General features: G+C 36.7%; 1 protein-coding gene and 1 long non-coding RNA gene across 4 annotated transcripts in view; both read left to right on the top strand.

Annotated features, from left to right (window-relative positions):
• Positions 1 to 22,610, top strand: part of AKT3 (AKT serine/threonine kinase 3) — a 153,017-nt gene that overhangs the window by 5,383 nt on the left and 125,024 nt on the right. For 2 of the 3 annotated variants that reach the window (XM_059841462.1, XM_059841461.1), the window contains exon 2: positions 7,134 to 7,288. In XM_059841462.1, coding sequence (XP_059697445.1) covers positions 7,243 to 7,288 — 46 coding nt within the window. In that variant the 5' untranslated portion in view covers positions 7,134 to 7,242. Of the gene's footprint in view, positions 1 to 7,133; positions 7,289 to 22,610 lie in introns of those variants that run through there. The other variant, XM_059841464.1, reaches the window with a different exon arrangement.
• Positions 20,018 to 21,797, top strand: LOC132325790 (uncharacterized). The gene is made up of 2 exons (XR_009486023.1): positions 20,018 to 21,090; positions 21,575 to 21,797. It is a non-coding gene; the product is annotated as an uncharacterized LOC132325790 (long non-coding RNA).

Genomic DNA, 22,610 nt, shown 5'->3' with positions numbered 1-22,610 from the left:
CCAGGTCTCAGGTTGATGAGAATAATGCATTTTGAGTGTGAACAGGAAGATCTGAAGGTTTTAGGTTAGAAGTTGATTATGTTCTAGTCATGTTGCAGTGTCAGGATTTGACAGTAGGTTCAGCAGTGTTTGGTGCTCTGTAGAAAGGAATCACAAAGTTCATTCCTATTACAAGACAATTCAGAATTTGATCTGTTCTATGGAGACATAATAAATAAAACCTACTATATAAAAGCTTAAAAGAAAACTATTTGTATGCATGTCACTGAACTTTTCTTATCTTTTATATGAATAGTTTGAGAACCCTTTTTTTTTTTCCTCAGTACTTTCTTGTTACTCATGAGTAGTTTGTGTATTTCTGGTTTTTATTCAGTGCTGTGCTTGGTCTTTTATGCACAATACAGAGTTGTGCTGCAGAAAAGTTACCATCACAGAAATAATTAAATATATGAGTTTAGTGAAACTTTTATTTGTCTCTCTTGAAAGGTATCTTTTAAAATCTCTGCTTGAATGACTAGGAATTTCTAGATTCTTTGAACTTCTGAAAATTAGGTTAGTTTTTTTCCCTGAGTCTGCTAGACATAGAAAAGTAATTTTAGCTTATTTTAAAAATATAGAAGTTGTGTTTATTTTTTCTTCATTGTTTGAGTATTTTCTAAACTATATTTTTAAAGAGCAAAGGAACTTTGTCTCCAAAAGGCAAGGATTAGTATTCCTATATTAATCCATGGCAAATTAAATTTATTACATGTGTTTTGAAGGGTTGAGTGAAGTAACATTGTCATAGTTGTGATTCTCAGCTTAGCTAATCCTTGATTTGACTTTTCTGAGTCTCAAAACTCTCCCAAGATCATTGCCTCAGTAACTTTTTTGTTTTAATGCATAATTTTTGCCCTCCCTTCATCTTTTCTACTTGAAATGTATTCTTTGGTTACATTTCAGACATACACTCTAGTAAGTTTTATCTCTGCTTCTGTCTGCTTTTGAGTTATTGTTTTATGTGACTTGAGGGGGACAAAAAGGATTAAAAGCATTTTTGTCAATAAACACAAGGCAAAACAATGGGCTGTTAATGTTTCACATGGGATTCTAAAGAAACAATTTAGTTACATTTAGAAACTTCCTTTATACCTTGGTAAACAAAGGCAAGGGTGGCTTTGTTCACCTTGCTTTAATTATACCTTTGTCCCTCAAAATAACTTGCTTTGTCATTGTAATAGGAAATAAAATACAGAATGATGGTTTCTTTCCTGATAATCAGTTGCAGAATCTAAATAAAACATCTAACTTGTATGCTAGTATTTCAGTATGCCTGCATTCTCCTAACTAGGCTTATCTGATCATATATTAGTTATGTGAAGCTTTTTGACATACTGAAAGTGAAAATAGAACACTGCAAATATTAAGCCTGCACGTAATAGTGCATTGGAATGAGCTGTTTATGTTTTCCTAAGTATGTTAGTTTTCCTTACCACAAAGTGTAGGCAGTCCCAGTTTCCTATTGTGCCCCTCATTATTCCAAATCAAAACTTACAAAGTTAAGTTGTTACAAGTAAATTTCTAATACCAATTATCTTTAAGTTCATTGAGGCTTTTAGGATTAAATGTAGTTTAAAAAGTATTTACAATGCCTGTCATGGAGATATCTTTGGATTTTTTAATATTAGTTTTAAAAGCTGTAAATATGTCTACTTACAAAGTATTTAAGGGATCTTTCAGAATTTTAATCATATGTACGTGAAGTTACCCATTTTATAAATTTAGGATCTATTTTGTTTAAATAATAATTTTTTTGTAATTTCTTTATCTTGTCAAATCAGTTGCTATTTTGTGTTGGTTTGATATTGTGGGTTTTTTGTATTTCTTTTTTCAATTTTTAATTGACATAATAAGTTGGACAAATGCATGTATAAATACTTCATACTTTTTGGATAAAGCACTCACCTGAATGTGATTCTTCCACTAATAATATAGCTAATTTGATTTAGCAAGTTTTGTAGCAATCTCTGTTCTGTCACATAGTCTTTTGTGTAATTTTTGATCATGTGCAATATATCCTCTAATTGTTTGGCCAGCTTTGCTAGAGGAGGAGGATATGCATGTGTTTTTCATATAAATAAAGCCTGGATTTCAGATTCCATTCCTAAAGATAACTCTGGTTTTAGTTTAGAGCCTTGACATTTTGAATTCCTTGCTCTGGGAGTTCAACCTGCTTTGGAAACAGTTACAGCCTGCTGGGCTGTTTGGGAGGAGTCAAACTCAAATTTGACAAGAGCTCCTAATTGCTTGATCTGCTACAAAGATAAAAAAGCCCCCAAAGCAAGGAAACAAACGGGTGTGATGGAAGCCCCTGAGAACTGCTTTTTTGGTGATGTGTGTATTGTGTGCATGCACAAAATCATTCAGTTACTTTTCTGAAAAAAAAGGAGATAGAGATGATGAGATTTGGCTCTGCTTACATGGGGGACCAAAGAATCTCAGTGAGTCAGACAAGGGGAGTCAGAAAGGTTCGCTTACTGTTCTCCCCAGACATTTTACTAAACTTGTGAAAAGGGAAATGGAAGTACTCATTTATTAAGAGAACAAGGTTGGATGATTCACTGAGTTGATAATGATAGAAGAAGCTATGGGGATCATTTCTGGAAGCACTGAACTTGATTCTCTGGTATTTTCTCTGGTAACTTGAGTTGGTAATTGTGAGAGTTTCTGTTTTTTCTCAGCTCCAAAATTGTTGAAAGTAGAAGCCTTTGTTTATGAAAGCTCTTACAACAGAGATCTGAATCATACAATTTAGGCTGAATTTATGGGTGCTGTCTTCTTTACTCAGCTGTCTCTTGTCATGGGGAGAATGGGAAGATGCCCAGATTTCAAAGGAGTCTGGTCTGTTCTTATGAGTCTCAATGATAATTCACTTGCACGTAGTGGTTGTTAAGCGTAGAACTGAGACACAGCTTTTAGTTCTTCTGCTTGGAAGGGATTTCTTTTCTACTCACTATTCACCAGGTCTCTGTAGGTAGCTGACTGCTGTGATGGGCATGAGAGCCTCCTTTGATTTAAAAACAGGAGCTGGGGAAAAGCTGGCTTTCTACTGAATGGTCCATTGCTCATTTTAATTGTTGATTTCATAGTTCCCATATGGTAGCATCATGAAGTAAGATGGTTCTTCTCCATATTGTTGATATTCTTAAAGTTCAAGATGAAAGCTGAGAAGGTGTTGGCTAGTTTTTACCATGCCTCAGGGAAACTATGAACCTTGGCACAGGGATCTAGAACTCTGTTGGTTGTAGTAGTCTCTGGTTAATCTTTGGTCAGAAAGTTGCCTTTGAAACCTTTACAGCTAAGAGCTTAAAAGTACAATACTAGATAATTGTTTTATCTCACACTACAAAAGTGGCTTAATAACTTCCTGAAGAAAAAAGGAAAAGTTGTGCATTTTAATGAGATAAACCCCCCCCCCCCCCAGCAGATGTTTGCATAGAGTCATAGAATCATTTAGGCTGGAAAAGATCTTTCCAATTGCTAACCTAATAGTGCCAAGTCTACCACTAAACTGTGTCCCTAAATTCTTCACTTCACTGCTTTTAATGGAGTAAATTTTTACACCTGCATTGTAAAGTATGCTGACAGTGGGTTCTTGTATGTATTGTGCATAACATGACTATCTGATACTGTCTGCAGAATACACACAATATATTGCTGGAAAAATATCTTCCAAGTTTGATAAGATACAAAAAAGTGGTGGGTGGGAGGAATCTGATGTGTTCTCTAGTTGCTGGAAAATATATAAGAACAAGTCAAGTTCTTCCCTATAGGAAACAGCTGTGATGCAAAACATTGTCAAATTCAGTTCTAACATATTTTTCTCCTATTTCTGTGGCAGTAAGGTAAACTGTAAAAATTACTGCACACTGGCTGCTGAAACTTCAAGTGTGTTGGGAGAGCAGAGTTGATTGCTAACAAGTATTTACATTCTATGCCAGATGTGCAGAATAAACATTTCTGTAGCTTTTCTTAATGTAGTTGAACTTTAGATGCAATGCCATTTTCATGTGAGAATTTTTGTTCTATGTGTTTCAGACAATTCCTTTATATCTATACACAATTCTTTATTTCATCTTTAGGAAAGGCTTTTGTGTGACTATTTTTCACTATAAGTTTTGGTCACGATAAGTAATTCTCAAAATTGTGCTCTTCTGGAGCATTGCTGAATGACTTCTAGAGTAAAGGAGTACAGCTTTTAGAAAGGCTCAAAGGCATTTATTGAGGGATAATATTACAGATGCTTACAAATGACTTCTTGAAAGTGTAGTGTGCACATATAACCTTTATTTTCATTAGCTTTTTAATGCTTTGATTTATCTCCTTCAGCTTCCTATTTAATTCAGCTTGGCTTTTAATTACCCAGTAATGGAGCAATCGATAGAAGCATAGAACTGTTGGTAATTTTAAAGTTGTTTCTGGTAATACTGTGAAGCTAAACTGGGATAGTGCAGTTAATTTTATCACCATATTTATGTGATTTTTGTATTTTGGGGATTTTGTTCAGAATTTAGTAAAGCAGTACATGTGATGGGTGGGATGCAAGCCTACAGACATACACTTGAATTTGTTTCAGTCACTGTCTGACATGAAAGTCGGTCACAGATCAGATTTTGATTGTGTAACACTAACTTATTTGTAATCAGTGGGTAAATGGGGAGCTTCAAGCATGAATTCATTCATAAATCATGGACTGACTGATCAGTTTGTGGGCAGTCAAGATTATTGCTATTTAGTACAGAAGTTAATTTCTTATAGCTGTGTCTTTACCAATAAGAATAAATCATTGCACTGTACAGAAGTGCACAGCAAAATGTAAAGTACATTAAATTTGCCAAAAGAGTAAAATGTATTGCAGAATATGCCAGCCCAAGGTAAATAGTGAGTGTTACATTGCTTCTTGTGTCTTTATAGCTGGAAAACAAAAAATCAACTGTGATTACTTTCAAAGAATGCAATGAAAGTCTCGTAGAAAACTGAACTTAAGTTGGGTATTTAGAAATTGATGTGCTTACTCTTTCTTCCCAGAACAGCTGCTCTTAGGTCACAGTTGTTTGACATCCACCTCTGGGCTTTGTAAAGATTTATGTGTTTGTAATAAGAGCTGATGCTGTGCTGCAGTGATCCAGAACCAGCAGCCTGCTTTCAGGCACGTGTCTTAATCTGTCAGATCTCTTTTCATGCACAGCTGATAGACTTGCTTATCTTGTTTAAAGCATGCAAACAAAAGTTCTGAAAATGTCTGATCCAGAAATTAGCTCTCACATTAGTAAGGTGCAGGATGTGGAAATGCCTGCTTTGGTTATTTCTGCTGTGCTGGCTTGCATATAATATGATGCCTAAGCAGCTAAAGTTAGATCAATTAACATCACTAAAGCATTCTCATGTCCTTCCAAAATGTACATAGCATTTTCTTTTAGCTCTTATGAAAGCTTAAACAGGGTGTGTTTCTGTAGACCCAGGTGTGGGGTGTCCTGCTGCACACAACAGGGTGTGATGCCAATGCCAAAGGTTGTGTGTCACCTGAGCAGGTCTCACTGCCATACCTGCCAGTGCCATGGGGATGTCTGAGAGGCACAATAGTCAATGGCACTTCAACTTTACCATTTTAATGAGTTTAACATTGTGATTTTTACTTTTATGCAGCCAAAATACTGAGTGTTTTTGAAAAAAATAGTTTAGTGGAAGCAAGACTTAAATGAGCATACTGGAGTGTTTCTGTAAAATCGGGTTGTGTTGTATTTTTGTTGCATACCACCTGAAAAAATGCCAAGTTTGTTGTTACAGGATCCGTTCAGAAGTAGCCTTCCATCTAGTTGCTGTGTCATGCAAATACACATATTTGAAATGATAAATAAGAAATAACCTGTATGTCTGTAATGGTTCCAGTTTTGGTTTGTACTTGACTGTGTTAAAAAAACCTGATTTCCCAGTGCTTTCTTCAGTCATTTGTTGCACAGATTGCTTCTAGCCCAGTCAGATTTATTTCTTTTCCCTTTATATTTGTTGGTCAGTCTACTAAATGGATGTGTATGGGCTGCATTTGACAGCACTAAACTTGTCTGGGGGTTCCTTTTCTGTGCCACCACTGTGTTCATGTGTGCTCCTCTGCAGAGCTGTGCAAGGGTGTTCCTCCACCATCAGAGAAATCCCATTTCTTGGCTTCCCACACTTTTCTGGATGAGCATTATTTGAATGCTTCTATTTATTCTGAAGGCTGGAGGGGAAAGGCAGTTTGCTGGCAAAAGGAAACATCTCCTGGCCTCTGGCTTCTCTTCTTACTTAATCGTAGTGCTATTTATCTCCTCTTCACAGCTGTTAGGTACTTTGGTAGCGAGGTGGTGAAAAGAGAGGGTTGTGGCTTCTGAGAGTGGTATGTCCTGTTCCAGGACCAACTTCCCTTCTGTGCCCTGCAGGCTAAGGTTTGTAGGGAAAAGAGCACTCTTGTCACTGCCTGGCTTAAAGCTTTGAAAGAATGTGCACTCCTTCTTTTTATAAACTGAACATTTGGGGGTGTTTTTGGTTAATTTGTTTAAGAAGTTGTTTTTCTGTTTGTGTACTTGGAGATGATGCTGTTTTTGAAAAACTCTGGTGTTTTCAGGGTTTGTATTGGCTATAATAAAATTACAGTGGAAGTGGCAAGAATGTAACCTTTCATTTCATTTTCTTACGCTCTTAATATGATTGTAGATAGCCATAACAGAGGAAGCACTTGTCCATGGCATGGTTTCTGACAGCTGTGGGAACAGGGAAAGCTCCTGCGTGTTCAGAGTTGGGTTTTTGAAGCAGGACCGGCAGCCTTTCATTTAACAGCATCCTGTGCATTAGTACAAGAGAATTCTGCTGTGTGCCTTTTATAAAAGTGCCATATGACTTAAATTTTAACACATTCTGCTGCTTTTTCGTATTGTAGTGTTCATGGAAAATGTGCTGTAAGACTAGAAACATGATTGTGTTATACAGTTAATTAAAAATAAAGGCAGATTTTTAATATGAGCTCAGTCAGTGAAATACATCAACAAAGACTTTTTTGTTGGCTGTCAAGTGAGAAAAACAGAAAAGACTCAAATTCTTTCTCTAATATTTCCTTCCAGTCTGACTCATCAATAGAAATTGTGAAGAGCTGCAGAAGAGAAGCCAAACAGACAAGCTGATAACTCAAAGAAATACTCTTTTGAGTTTGGGGTTCAGAGTGGAGTCATCATGAGCGATGTTACCATTGTGAAGGAAGGCTGGGTACAGAAGAGGGGTAAGTTTTACCTTTGCATGGAAAGTGCTTTCTGATGTCTCCTACACCGCGTGCAATGCTATTACATGGTTACACAGGTGAATGTTCTTGATTTATCTTCTGGTCTGGAGCAGGCTAGTCTGACCATTTGGTCTGATTCAGGCCTTGTTGGTATTGATACGTAACCCTCAGCACTGGCCCTGTTTGTGGGGGTAGCTGGTAGTGCAGAGGAAGTTGGACTCAGTAATTCCCACTTCACCTTGGACCTTGTTGCAGCTGCAGCTGCAGCTGCTGTTACCTGTGCTTCAGACTAAGCTGCCTGTTGTGGCAGCTGGAAGAGGCAGTAATAGAGGTGTGCACTCAAAGGTTGCCTGGAAGCTGCTGGAGATGTGATGATACTTTGTGTGATATTTCCTAGATGCCAAAATCATTCAGTGTGGCTCAGCTTGTATTACAGATGCAAGCAGTCCCAGTAAACTCAACATAATACTTGCATAAAGCTCAGCATACACCTAATTACTCAGCAGACCTGGAAGCCACATGATTAAAGAATAGGTTTCTAACTATAAGCCAGTAAAAAGTATGGTTTTCTGTTATATTTGAGTTCCTGTGAATTCTTGAGATGTCTCTTTAAAATGTTTCACCATGTGATTTGCAAATTTGGGGAGGTTGCTGTATGTTCAGCTTTGAATGTGAGACCTCTAGAAATATCTGGCATTTATATCATGTGATGAACCTTGGATGAAATCTTCCATGCTTCATGCTGCTCTGCTTTAGGTTGTGGTTGCACACATGATTATTTTCAAAAGAATATAACCTCTCTCACAGAGAAGGGGCGATCTGGATTTTAGGGTGATTTATGCCATGAGTTTCTATGATCCTAGCCCAGAAAATTAGACTGAAATAGTGGGAACAAAATTACCCTTTAATTTAGAAAGAAATGCTTTGCTTCAATAGCAGTGTGCGAAGACAAAGATCATTATTAGCTTTGTTATTGCAGATTGACGTTAAATGTCAGGGAAGGCAAGTTAATGAGGGAAAAAGTTTATTATTCCTCTATTATTCCTGCATAAATTGTATTTCAGGAAGCATTATGGGTATTGTAAATGAAGATGAGCTAAACCATGTTAAGCTTAAGGCCTACTTCCTATTTTGGAGTATATACCTGTATTTATAGCAAATAATATTTTACAAGACAGGAACTATTTAAATTTTGAAATTATTTTTCCTTTCCACCTTGTTGTTGGTTACTCAATTTGGACATCTGATTTCCCTTTTGATTATTTAATATAAATTTCTTTCAAATGTATTTGAATGGTTAGGATGCTCCAAATAATTTTCTTTTACATGACGTCAGTTCCTCCAGGTAATATTGCTCATTCTTAGTACAACTGCTGTCACCTCTGTGAGCACTGGATATGCATATATTAATTACCGGGATGCAGAATTGGACACTGAAATTCAATGTCTTACTTAATACTTGAAATTCTGAAATGTTAAATAAAGGTTTTTCTTCTCACCCTGTTTTACTATCAATTAATTGAAGAAAAGCCCACCAAGTTGACATTTTGAGGTCAGTTTTGTTAGTAATTGTTTTCTTTTCCAATTAAAGACATTTCATGCCATGCATTTTTCCTTATCATGAATAACTTTGAATTTATGGCTGTTTTTTTTTTTTCTTCTTGCTGTACATAACTGTGTAGGTTTTAGTGGAAATTTTTTTAATTGCATCTAATATTGTCCTTAATTTTCTTTGTCTGACTTGTTCTGGTTGGTGGGTTGAAGTGTTTCTTTTGTTTGTTTCTGAAAACAAAAGGAAAAGCATGGTCGTGTTTCACAATGCTAAGAATTCGTAAGCATTTTATTCAATGGTCACACATTTAATGTAATTACAACTTTTACTCTGACCTTGCTCTGGAGTGAGTAAATCAAAGTTGCTAAGTGCATTTGTTAAATTTTGCCAAGAAAAAGTATCCAACTTTATATTCTGAGAATATGCTCGGTAAACACTTATTTTGGCAGCTAAATATTCTCTATCTGTGTAAAGAAGCGTCGTGGGATAGGGTAAAGCTGTCTTGCTTCCACAAGTGATCATTGTGTTACAGTTTGGAAGTGAATTCTTTGATCATCAACACTTGCTACGCATTGGCTCAGTTCACAGGCTGGTTTTGGTAGGTACAAGCCATGTTCTGCCTGGAGAAGGGTGAGTGTAGGATCTCTTCTCCAGGCAGACAATGAATGAACTCCAGCCCCAGTTGCCAGGTATGGTGCATTTCTGAGACTCCAGACTGAATTTATATAGAAATAGAAATTGTAAACCCTTTCTGCTGGGAACTTAGGGCCATGGGCTGCTTCAGTTGACTGATTTGTTTCTGTTATGCTGAATTACTTGGTCATGTGACTGTAGCCCTGGATTGTCCCCTTCAGTAGTCAGTATGGTTTGTGATACATGGAAAGGGAAAGGAAAATCCAACTTCTTTTTATGATTCACAGCCCAGTCAGGAGTATGAGGATGACTTGAAGGTATTGGGATGAAAAATGGTTTTGAGGAGCTGTCTAATGAGATGGGCCATTACAAAGGCAAGTTAGGCAAACTCAGTGTAGAAATGAGAGAGGAGGACTGAAAATAGAGCTGGGGATGGCTCTCTGAATTGAGACTGTGCTAGAGAGAGGCCAGGGAAGACAGGGTATGTTAGGGCACTGTGAATGGCTGTGAAATGCAGTGAAAAGATGTTTGCTTTATTATTATTCTTAGTGCTGTATCCATGTCAGTAATAGAGGGCTGAGGGCTATATGTTTGTGAGGTTTTAAGCCTGCTGTTGAGCACAGAAGCCATGTAGGCTCACATCTGATTCTTCAAAGACCTATTTTTCTGTGTCTGCTTAAATGAGGCACCCATTAAAGTATTAATGTTTTACTCAAAGTCAAGAAATGGCAGAATTAAGTTTTTTTGAGACTGATCCTACTTGGGCTTTGAGTAATCTTTAGGAGAAGCAGTTTCAGTGTGTTGAGATCAGATGGTACTGTGGAAGAGTAAGCTGTTGTATATGAAAGGTAAAACGAGCAGAGATGACAGGCTGGAGGTGAGAACTTTGGACAATAGAAGACACAAGACCCAGGGAGAAGCAGTGCCTGAGAAGCTTGGGGAACCTTGGCTCCCAGGTGAAAGGAGACCCTGAAGCACAGAGACTGGGTGTGCCTGAACAAGTAAAGCCCAGCAAGAGCAGATTTGGAGAAAGAAATAATTGCTGATGGGGACTCGATACCTATCTACACTTAGTGCATTTGTAAAGTGAAGTGGGTGTTAATTTGGCTTGGCTTCTGTCTGCTTCTGTGCCCCTTTGGCAGTGGTAGTGCTCCTGGAGTACACGGTCTGGCTTTTAGTTTCATCTGAAAGGAACCCGGTTTGTGCACTGTGGGACTCTTCAAGCAGCAGATGAAAGTGCATCAGCTAGGGTGGTGGGAGGATTTGCTGCAAAAGCACTTTCCTTATTCTGAGCTAAAGTACTGATTGAGATCCCTGTGAGACATCAGGACCTGAACAAGTGGAGAGCCAGCAGAGCAGTCTCCTTAGAGCAGAGTCTCTGCTCAGGCAAGAGAGGAATGGGAATGTGTTTTGTAAGAATGGCTTTATGGTTGTAACTTACTGTCTTAGATCCAGGGACAAGGACCAAGCAGCTCATGGCCTGGTATAAGATATTTTTGTAGTACACTGGCTCAGTGAGGATAATTTTTATTTCTTTCAGTGTTCTCCAGTTATACCTGTAGCCAGAGAGGGGGAGAGCTGTATTGTCTTCCTTTATGAATTTACTTTTTAGATGACACTGACATTTTTCCTTGTAAAGCATACAGATGAGAGGGAAGCAGTTTTGACTAAAAACCTTAAATAGAGTGACCTGAACCTTGTTGCTGATACACAGAAATTAAATATTTGACATTATTGCAGTTAGCGTAAGCACTCTGCAGTAATTGCTGAAGTGACTTTGACATTTTGGATTTGCAGAGGACAATGTTTTACAGAGTATCTTTAAATTGATGTAAAAGTTAGTATCCTTAATTTTACTTAACATGGTTTTACTGTATTTACTAAATTAAATTTAATGACTTGCAGAGAGGGATATGTTTTTAATTTATCAGTTTGGAAACAGGTATTTTTTTACATTACGAACATGCCTAGTGTGATTAGGGTTTTATCATTAAAAAAATAAGTTTTATGCATATAATTCATGTGGTATTTTTTCTTTAAAGCCAAAGTTTTCTGAGTTGTCAACTTGACCTTGTCTGTGGTCTATAATAGTCACAACAATTAGATTTAAGAATCTTTCATAACTATGCTTAATTGCAACCTAATTTCTTTATATATAACCTGTGCACAGAACTTCAATTAATTTAAACATATGAAAAGAGTTAAGAGTTTCTGTTACCATGTTACTAAAAGATCATTAGGGACAAAGGAAAAATTGACACAGATGCTAACTTTTTAAAGGACCCAGTTTTAAATTTAATGCGTCGGCTAACTTTGTGTTTAATTGAAAGAGTAAGGTTTTGGTTTTGGTGAGGATATACCTAGTGCGTAAGGCACAACACGCTGCCTAAGTCATTGTTTAAAGACAAAGCAGTGTGTTGTCAGTTTAAGTCAGTGCTTGTGTAGCCACACTTTGATGCCTGACCTCTGTTTGGTCTTTGGCGTGCTGGCGTGGTGCGTTGGGTGATGCAGCTGGCCAGGACAATCTCCACATGGCTCACATGGTACATGCACCAGCACTCCAGTTTTGTAGAGAGGAGACCAGAGTCCAAAATTGTTGTGGCTTAACTGTAATAACTTAAGAAGTTTGATGTAATGAGATGGTGGTAAAAAACCAGATGTCGTGAAGCTTCCCTGTAATGAGATTGTCCTGTAAATAGTGTATCATTGAAATACTATAATAAGATTTTATACTCAGTGCTATTCTTTTTTTTCTTCTTTTTAAAAATACCTTTCATGACTTCTTAGTATATAAAACTGAAGTAGTGTTAGTATTTTTAAACTCATACAGTTCATAGAATGTGTTTGATTTACTGTGATGAGATTGATTCAACTCTGCTCTGTTTTCATTTTTGAGATCCAGGACATACTGCAGGTATCATGGGATTTTGAGAAATAACTGTGTGGAAAATATTTACTATTGTTATATCTTCTATCAAGAAGAATAAATAATGTAGTGGAATAAATCTATTGTTCCAAATTGTAATAGAATTGTTGTTTAGAGTACAAATTATTTATAGTCTTAGGGTAACATGTCTTTTCTCTCCTCCCCCTGGCTCAAATCCAGAAAAAGAACTGTATTATTTCATGTAGTGGACATTGGGTTTTACAGTTGAACCAAGACCAAACAGATGTTAATTTTGGAAATACACTCTGGAGAATGAGTTCATGTGGTATGTTTGTGGCTTTTTTTTTCCTCTGTTGGTTTTTTGTGGTTTTTTTTTTAATTTATGTTTTTTTAATGGGGGCATAAATGCCTTGATTGGAAAATTAATCTCAGAAGTTATGGTATTAATTGGGTGTTATTCACAACCTGTCAGAAATCTTGTTTGCAGATTGTCTGAATTATTTGAGCAATTTAGCACACCTCTAACAAAGACAAATCTAAATAGACTATGTTGAACATCTGCTACACGAAGTAGAAGAAATCTAAATTATTTTTTTCTAATTGTCTTAGCAAATAGTAGTTTAAGGTAAAGTCTTGATTGATAACTTGAAACTTAATGAGCCTTTCATATTGTAGTTGTTCTACTCTAATCCTATCTAATTAATGCAAAATGTGAAGTTCCAACAAAATATATTAATTTAAAAGATGCAGCTCCATGTGGACCAAAGAGAGGAAAAATGGCAGTGTGACGTTTCTTATATCGTTATATGGTAGCTAGATTTTTTTTTGTTTGTTTTATTCCCAGATAGTGAAGAGATTGCTGTATCTTGCACTCAGTGTAGGAATGGATTTAGGTAAATCTGTAAAGTTGCTTGCAGTCAGCACTCTTTGGGGTTTTTTTTTGTTTGTATGTTTTAGTTTTGGTTTTTGATTGTTTGGGTGGTTTTTGGTTTTTTTCCCCCACATACACTATGAGCAGAGATCTATGTATTTAGGTGCTGTATTCCTGCAGCTACCCTGCTGGGAGAGGAGGCTCTGAGCCCTTTCTCTGTCCCACTCACTTTGTAGTTGGCTACCTGAATCTTCCTTTTGGAATCTTCCTTTTTATCCATACTTTTCCTTGAAGAGGATCAGAACCATATGAAAATCTTAAACTTGATGTAACTAGGATGAGGTGCTCTCTTTGCTAAATAACTTTATTCCAGATACTTTTTAGGTAGTGCATAGCTGAATGTAATTTTTGCAGCTCTCCACCTTGTATTATTACCAGTTTCTGTTCTTAAAGGCAGTTTGCAATAGAAATTGAAGCATGAAGTGCAAAGTATTTTAAACAGTCTCAAGATTATCCTTGTTGCAATATCCTTGTAGAATGCCAGTTTAGATAAATGTGCATGGTTGATTAATTTTGAAAATGTTGAAAATTGTTTTTATTTCATTGTAACTATAATAGAGACTGTTGCCAGTTTTTAAATGGCTGTACAGTTTTGATTCTCATCAATGAAAATGAAGCTGTCATACATGGAGTTGTATTGTAGATGATGTGGCTAAAATTCTCTGTTTGTCTTCCCTGCAGTTGCTTGTTAAGCATGTTTCTGGTGCTTATCACTTTGAGGATAAAGCTTTTGCATGTCCTGAGTTTTGTGGTAGAAAAGTGCTTTTGCTGTTCCTGACAGCAACAGTTGCTTGTTGCACAGGAAGATACCTGGGCAATGGGTATTTTGGAGAATTCTGGACCCAGCGGCCAGAATGTTCTTGTACGTCTGTTCCATTTCCTGTGTAATGGATACTGCCTGGTTGCTCACATCCTGAAGGTTTTCTCCATTCATGCTGGTTTCTCTTATTCACACTAGTTACCCATGAAGCAAGGTTAAACATTTTCTGTTGAAGGAATTAGGAAAGCAAGATGTTAACAATTCATTGCCCTTCTCCTGCTCACAACCCTTTTGGCCTGGCAGTACTGCTTGGCCAGCAAATGTCCAAGGGATGCTGTTGGGGAAGAATTTGAGAAACCATTTGGCAAATCCATGTTTTCTGTTTATTAAAACCTCTACTTTTTACTTGAAGCTTAAATAGTCATGCTGTATAATACCTTTGGCATGCTGTAACACATTGGTTACACTTGGAATTCCTTTGTGTTTGTGTTACTTTTACATTGTTCTTGTAAGGATAATATGCTTGCAATACAAGAACTTCTGATACCTTATAAAAAACCTCCTCTCTCAATATACCTACGTGCCAGTCCAACAAATCTCCCAAGTTTTTGTGATTTATTTTATTTCAGAAGCAGTCTGTGTACCTGTTCTTCTCACCTCAGCTAGGTCAATCAGCTTATGCCTCTGTGAGAACCACTTCTTTAATGCTGCCCCTGCTGTAATCATCAAATCATTATTGAGGTCAGCAGCTGTGACTTGAAACTGGGTTCTGAAAAAGTTTTAGGACTGGACTAAGAACTCGGAGTTTTAGGGCATGAGACAAATGAGACTGCAGATTGAGATATTGAAAATAAGCTTTTTTTCAATAAAGAAACTTTAGGGAGAAGACCAGGGAAAAAGGTTTTATAACCACTCAGTGCTGTTTTTGTTGACTTTTGTTTTCTAAGAGGGACTGTTGACCCTTCATGAGCATCTCTACAAACTCTAGACAAAATGAGAGGCTTTTTTCCATTAAAACATGGAAAGATGCTGGAAGTGAGTGAGATCTGTTCAGTCTTCAAGTTCTTGAGAGCAGTTGAATCTAAATTGCAGGCAAAACATTGTTGCTTATTTCCAACAGCACAGACCTTAACTTGCTGTGGAAGTGATTCTACTTCCCAGGGTAGGACTCTATCAGCATAATAGAGGCAGATCTCTTGAGACATGCTTAGATTTTGGTTCAAGCTACATGTGAATGTTGCCAGAGCTTTGCTTTGGATGCACTGTCATGTCTGTTCCTATGGACTTGAGAGCCCCTCGGCAGTGGGAACGGATGAGTGGTGCTCACAGTGTAAGCCACAGCCTGTAGTAGCTGTTAATTGGGAGTTTGCTTCAGATGTATACTCCTTATCTGTGATGTTGGTGTACCTCCAGTCTCTTTTTTCCCAGTGCTCTTTAATACCATCTCTGACTAGTACTACTTACTCTACTTTATCTCTCAGCTAGTCTACATTGTCATTGGTTCCTTCCCTTGCAACTCAGGGCTTCGTTAGCTTACTTTATATAGACCTAAGTAAATGTCTTTGTAATCAGATCATAGCAACTGATGTCTTATTTACTGTAAATTCTTAGTTTATAGTTTGCTTTCTAACCAAGTGCTTCCTTAAAAGCTGATAGGGAGATAGGAAATGAATGTGTAGATGCCAGAACACTGATAAGAAGACACATTTTCTTTTTCTAGATCTTCTAGTTCTTAAGAAGATCACTTACAAATGGATGGCTGTCTTGACTTTGGGAGTAGTCTTCCCAAAAATATTGAATTACAATATGGTAGCATATTAACTGTGTAAAATTAGAAAGTTTCCAGTTTCATTAGTTGTTATCATTTTTGCATAGAAATTCCAGATTGTGTAATCCTCAGTTATTTACATTTGAACAGTTGAAATGCAAAAAAAATTTACTGGGCACAGCTTCCTGATAGTCTTTTATCAACATTGCCACCATGAGAAAGTTGCTGTAACCAGACCAGTCTTCACAAATAGCTGCTAATTAGGCTGAGGTACTGAGAACCACACCACCAGCAAGAGATTTGAGGGCTCCTGGATACAAATGCTCTGTGATTTTGGTTGAGGTAGATTTGTGGACAACCTAGTTCATAGTGAAGGAAGACATGTAAGACGGTAAATTATATAAAAAACCTGGGCCAGTAGTATCTTAAATTTGGCACTCAGTGTTGTGGAAACCTGGTTTTGTCCAAGTCACAGTTTCCCTTAGATAAAGCTGAAATAGTATTGTTACTTCACCTCAGAGACTTCCTGTATGTGAGTTTGTTTATCTTTGTGAAACTCCTAAACCCCTTACATTATAATATTCAGGCTTTTAAAAATATAATTTTATATTATTGAAATATAATTTTCGTATAGGAAGCAAAATCAATCTAATAGTTGAAATTTAGTCTGAATGAGAAGAAGTGAATTTTTTTGTCTTTGTTTATCCTGACACATTGCAGAAGAAGAGGTAAAATCTGTTAGGTCATACAAAGAGACAACTTGTTAAAGAAAATGAAAAAATCTTAGGGTTAGTTCTTTTGTTAGGCATCTTCCAGACAGACTGGAGGAAACCCTTGAAAAATGATCCTTGGGAGAGTGTAATCTGTAGGAACAGGACAGCATCTCTGCCTATGCTTGCACACTTTTGATCTCATGAAACTGCAGATGGATTAGCGGTGTAACTTTTACACACATAAAATTTCCTTCAAAGCATTGTGCTTCTGTAGAGCGTCTTTTGCTTTACTTTAAGGCTGGCATTCACTCTGTTTTGAACTGTGTTGGCTTTTTTAATATCATGCCAGTTTATGCATGCTGACTAATACATTGGAAACTTTTCTGAACAACTTTATTCTTATCTTGAGAAACAGCAGCAGCTACTATATTTTAATCAGAAGCTTGAGAACTTGCCCCTGATGCTCTTCCATGTTTACTTGAAACCTAAGTGGAAGCTGTTGCTGAAATGGGGGAAGTGTCATGTCCTCCACTAGCTTGGTTGTGTTGGCACTTGTGCTCATGATGGTGACATGGTGAATCATGCCAGGAAATTTATCTGGCTGAAAATGAATCTATTTTTATTGTCCTAGCTAACTTTCAGATGGATCATTTCCCTGACCTGACTCACCATGTCGCTGCACAAACAGCCGAGCTGGCAAACATGGGAATGGGAGAGTGGCCACGTGGAGGGGCAGGACAGCTCCCTGCTAGGGGCAGCCTCCACCTTTGCAAGAGTGAATTGGCTACAGAACTGCACCTGAAACTTATATTGTCACTGCCACAGGACTATGGCACAGCTAGTTTGCATTTCAGGATGGTTTTCTTTGAAATTCATGGTTAGAAAAGGACCATTGATTTATTCTGTGCTAGTCCTAAATGTGATGGAATTAAAAAATGCCACAAGGAGAGTTAGCTAATTCCTATTCCTGTGTGTTTATAGTTTTTAAACAAACAGAAACTTCTCACAGAAGAGTGTCTTGGCTAATGTCTGGAACATTACGTGGTTCCTTAATCTAAATAATAGGGTAGCTTTTAATCCTCTTGTGTTTATAGCTTGAAAGGTGTTTAAAAGGAGTATTTCAACCAAAAAACTCCAAGTTTGTGATAGACTGGTACTCTTCTGAGGTTAGTGAGTTTTTGGCTTCTAGGTATTACTGCAGATTAAAATGATACTTAATGGTTTTCTGAATGCAGAATATTCATAGTGTGTTGGTGGACAATCAGTGAAACTTCAGGTAATGTTAATTTGTGAGTCTTGAGTTTTCTTGTAGATTTTCTGCTACATTAGGTTGAATTCTCATGAAGTAGGTTCTGTCTGAATGTCATTCTTTGCAATGAATATCCTGTTTCTGGGTTTGCTTGGTTATATAACAAAGTGGTGAAGGATCACGTTCTTTGATTTCAACTTACACATGAATATTTTAAATGAATTTTTGTTGTAAACACTGTATTTAAGATCCCTTTGGATGGTTTTATATCTCAGGATCTTATTCTTTTCATTTATACCATGTGCACAGGGTTTTAAGTGGAACTGCTGTTGGCACAAAGAGGCTTATGTAGAGATAATGAACATTTTCCTTTCCAACTATCCTTGCTCCAGAGGCCACGGGGACTTGCTGTTATTTGCAGCTCTGTGAACAACCATGTCATGATATTAGATGAAATAGAAAACTTTCTTGGCAGATGAAACAAACTAAGAGTGAAAACCCCCAAATGACACCAAACCAGCTGGCTTTAGGGATTCTCTCAAATACCTTGTGTTCCTCTACATCCTCTCCAGGATGAAGATCCAAGAAGTTAGCTGCTGATATTATTTAGTCTACAAATGGACAGCTGGGGAAACAGTTAAGTTATTTGTGGTGTATAATAGCCATGTCATACTTAGTAATGTATTTGTCTGAGGTGTTTTTTTGTGCCAGCTTCCTCTGTATCCATATAGTCATTAATAGATAATAACACAGATGTTGAGTGCATTGGTGGTGAAGTTTTAAAGGATCTGCTGTAGATAGGTAGCAATAGTAATAATAATACCAATAATAATATTAATACATTATTACTATTTTTATTACTATAGTTATCCCCCTCCTTCAATAATAAAAACTGGACTCACTCAAAAAAGGTCACATTCTAAAAAATTCTAACATTAATAGGTTTTTTGTTTTTTTTTTTTTTGAGGAACACACTTCAATAATTTAACTTATTCTTGCATAAGAATATAAAATCCAAATTTGTGTTGGTCTCTTGTAATGAATTTTCCTGTAAAAAAGGTAGCAAGTTGATCCTCCAGAGCAGAATAAAATAAATAGGGACAAAAAAGGCTCTTTATTGGGAGGCAACATGAGTGCAGAAGCATCATTGTGTAGTCATCCAGAGTGTGTCTTTCCTCACAAAAGGAAAGTATCTCTGTGAATTTTGGTGGATAGAAAACCACAGGTTGTTGTATTCAGTGAAATAATTGTCGCTGGTAAATTACCTCACAGTAAGCATTTGTATTTTTGTAGTAAACACAATCATGCATTATAGCTTCAGCATATTAATAGCCTTTCCTTTCTTGCAATCCACTATATTCCTTAAAAGCCATCTGTGGTTCATGAGCTGTTGATGTCAATGTATTTGTAGCTTTAGCATAGAGGAAAGTTTTATATTGATTACATGCATGGTTTATAAAAAGGGTAACTTACCATGATCTCTTCTCTTTTGGCAATTAACATATGTAAAAACGCTCCAAATAACTTGCCATCTTTAGAGTTCCTTAATAATCTGCTTGTATTTCTTCACTTAGAGTGCGATATTTTATTTTTTAACACAAAGCAAGAAATTAATCTATTTTAATCTTTTCTTGGAATAGATAAATATTAGGAATTACTCTCTACTGAGAAATTCCATGCATCATGATTTAACCAGTGTCTGAGGAATGCAGTATTGCTGTTTAGAGCACACCCAATAGGAAGAGAATGGTGTTTGAAAATGTGCCATCTGAAACACAAAAGGTTTCAGTGTGCATAAAGCCTTGCAGTGACTTAGAATCAGGGAAATAGAAGTCAATAAAGCACGTGAAGTTCACTTAAGTCCTCACTGTGAGAAAAGAGGTGTCTTTTTGTAAATCTTAACTGCATTGATGTTTCTTTTAAACTCTGGAATGGTGTGAGCTGCTATGGAGCCTGGGGTATCAAGCAGGTGCCAAGGGCAGTGAAGATCAGGAGAACTTTCTGAGAGTCTGTTTTAAGGATAATCTCTAAGGAAATAGCCTTTTATGCTCATGCTGCGCTGAGCAGCACTCTTTTTTCTGAAATAAAAATATCATTGATGGTCTCAGCTTCTATTGTCATTAGAGATTCTGTTCCTAGTTTGAAATTGTAGAAACGGAAGTATTGGTAATGTTTTCAAGGTATTTTTCTTTAGGTTCATACTGTAACTCTTACTGGATATTTCTGGTGTAAAAATCTGTCATTACTTTTGCCACAGTTGCTCTCTGCTCTCGTTTGAAAGAGTCGCTGGTAAATGCTGCAATATTTGCATGGCTCTAAGCAGCTGATGAGCCTGTTGAGATTGGTAAAATGGGAAGGATGAGAAGGAGATTGGAGAAATTTAAAAGAAGGGTTAGGTAGGCTGGGAAAGTGAGCAGGTTTGGTATGGAAATGAGGTACCTCTGTTGCTGGATACAATATCAAGGAATAATAAAATGGAGAAAGTTTAATGTGGAGATAGGGTTTCAGAAAAAAAATACTGAAAGCTTGCATTGCTAACAGGGACTGGTAATTTTTATTTACTTAAGAAAGCATGAAATGTCTGAAACAAACAAGAATTCCATGGTAATTGCAGTAACTTCTGTAATGCTGCAGAGCATCCTTGTCTTTCAGTGCTTAGAAGATGAAGTTAAAGCCATTATTTTTTGTTTGTTCGTGGGTTTTTTGAGTGCTTTGTTTATAATACTGTTATATAATTATAAAGAAAAAATATATACAAATAAAATTTTTACCTGTAAACTCCCAGCTCAAATTCTGCACTGGAAAGTAAAAGAATACAAGGAAGGAATAAATTTATATATCTCAGTAGTAAGGTGCCTGTCATCTGGGATTTCAGTAAGGAGCTAGCATTACAAATTGGCAAGGCAACAGTTTCATTTACCAACTGAATAAGATACGGTCATAAAAATCCATGTTTTAAAGACCAGGGTGTGAAACTTCAACTCAGATATTGCTTTCCATCACAACATATGGATGTGAAAGCTGGAAATCCAACAAAGGTACAGACATCTAAATGCCTTTGAAAGCAAATGCCTTAGAAAAATACTATGTATTAAATGGAATGAATTTATAACAGATGCCAAGATTCATTAGACAGCTCAAAAACCCCTTGGCTCTAAAGTTATCCAGAAAAGAAGATGGAATTATCATCTGGAACATATGTTAAGAATGAAGCCAGAGCATCTGTCATGGAAAACATGCCACTGGGCAGCTGGAGGAACACACAAAAAGCACCAGCTGAAAGAGTCTCTCCATCGAGCGACACCAAAGGTAACAGAGGTTGTGGGACATCACTCTGGATGTGTGAGGAGTGGTTCAGAGCAGACAAAACCTGCACAGGGCTTTTTGGCTCATTGTGGGTTTTTTTCAGTATTATAAAAGAATAAGTTTTGGGTTGTTTTAATATTGCAGATAGCAAGGAGTGATTAAAAGTAGATGGTCAGAAGTAAAGAGTACAGGTTATTAAGGAGAGTATTTAATTATAATGTATTTTAGTTTATTTTAAAATTTGTATGTTATTTTAGAATTTGTATGTAATTTCAGCCCTGAAAAGAGAAATAAGATTGTGTAATTGAATAAATCTTCAGATGCATTCCCACTGATTAGCTTAATGTATAATAGAGCATTCAGGATTATTTTAATAAAAATCCAGGCTTATTTTATTCAAGTAACCTACGGTTATTGACAGTACTATGGATTACCTTTTCTCTGAGAACACTTGCTCTTATATTTTTCTACTTTTTTCACTTCATAGGAGTTCTGGAATTTCCAAACCACTATCTCTCTGCAATATAGTGTCTTTTGACTTGCCCTACTGTGAGCCTAATGTTACAAAGGTTTGTGCTGGAAACTGCAGAATTTAAATTTTATGAAAGACTTTTAGTTGAAATGGAAGCTTCCAAATCTGTTATTTCAATCTGTCTCTTGCTCTCATGTGTTATGCAAAACATTTTATTAAATATAACGATTTCCACAAAGTTTGTCCAAGTAAGCCTTCAGTAATTTCTTAGATTTGGTAAATAGAATTGGTTTGTGTTTTGTTTTCCCCTTGTAATATTTAAGGGTGGAAAAAAATCTCCCAAACAGGGGTGTGGGTGTGTTATGGTTTTTGGATTTTTTTTTTTTTTTTGTTTCCTTGGTTTCTTGGGGAGTGTTCTTTTTTTGTTGTTGTTTTGTTTTGTCTTGTTTTATTTATTTGCTTTTGTTAATTTGGGTTGTTTGTTTTCCCCCCTCCCCCTCACTGAATCATCTCACTGATCCCAGCCTAGCACATGGGAATGAGTGTATCCTGTGAGAAGTTTGAACAGCTCACTCACCTTCTAGATGCATCTTATGATTCTAAGTAGTGAACTAAGACTCTTAGTTCCACTTAGCAGGATAACAAGTTTAGGCAAAATGAATAACTCTTCAAACATATCCAAAGTTTATTGATAGCTGCAGCTTTTCTGCTTCTTCCTCTTAGAGTGTGCTGAGTGTTGGGTGATTATTTATTAGTGCCTCGTAAAGGAGAGAAAGCTTTCGAATGCAATTCAGCTGTACTTACAGGCTCAATGTCGAGCAAACAAAATTTGGTTTCAGTTTTGTTCTTAAATATTTACAGACAGTATTTTTATCCCGTTTACACATTTGGTGCTGGTGGAGCTCAGTTCAGATAGCTTCCTCTCATGCACTGGAGGTAAGGCATCTGTCTTTAGTCTGTCCTGTAGAGGCTGCACAGTCACGATTTTCTACTTCCACAGATTCTGCATCTGATTTATTGTGTAATAAGGTCCAGTTAGGATTGGAGTTAA

The sequence above is a fragment of the Haemorhous mexicanus genome, chromosome 3 (genome assembly GCF_027477595.1).
Source record: "Haemorhous mexicanus isolate bHaeMex1 chromosome 3, bHaeMex1.pri, whole genome shotgun sequence".
NCBI classification, from domain to species: domain Eukaryota; kingdom Metazoa; phylum Chordata; class Aves; order Passeriformes; family Fringillidae; genus Haemorhous; species Haemorhous mexicanus.
Note: the sequence above shows the minus strand (reverse complement) of the source record. Positions and strands in the feature narration are given on the sequence as shown.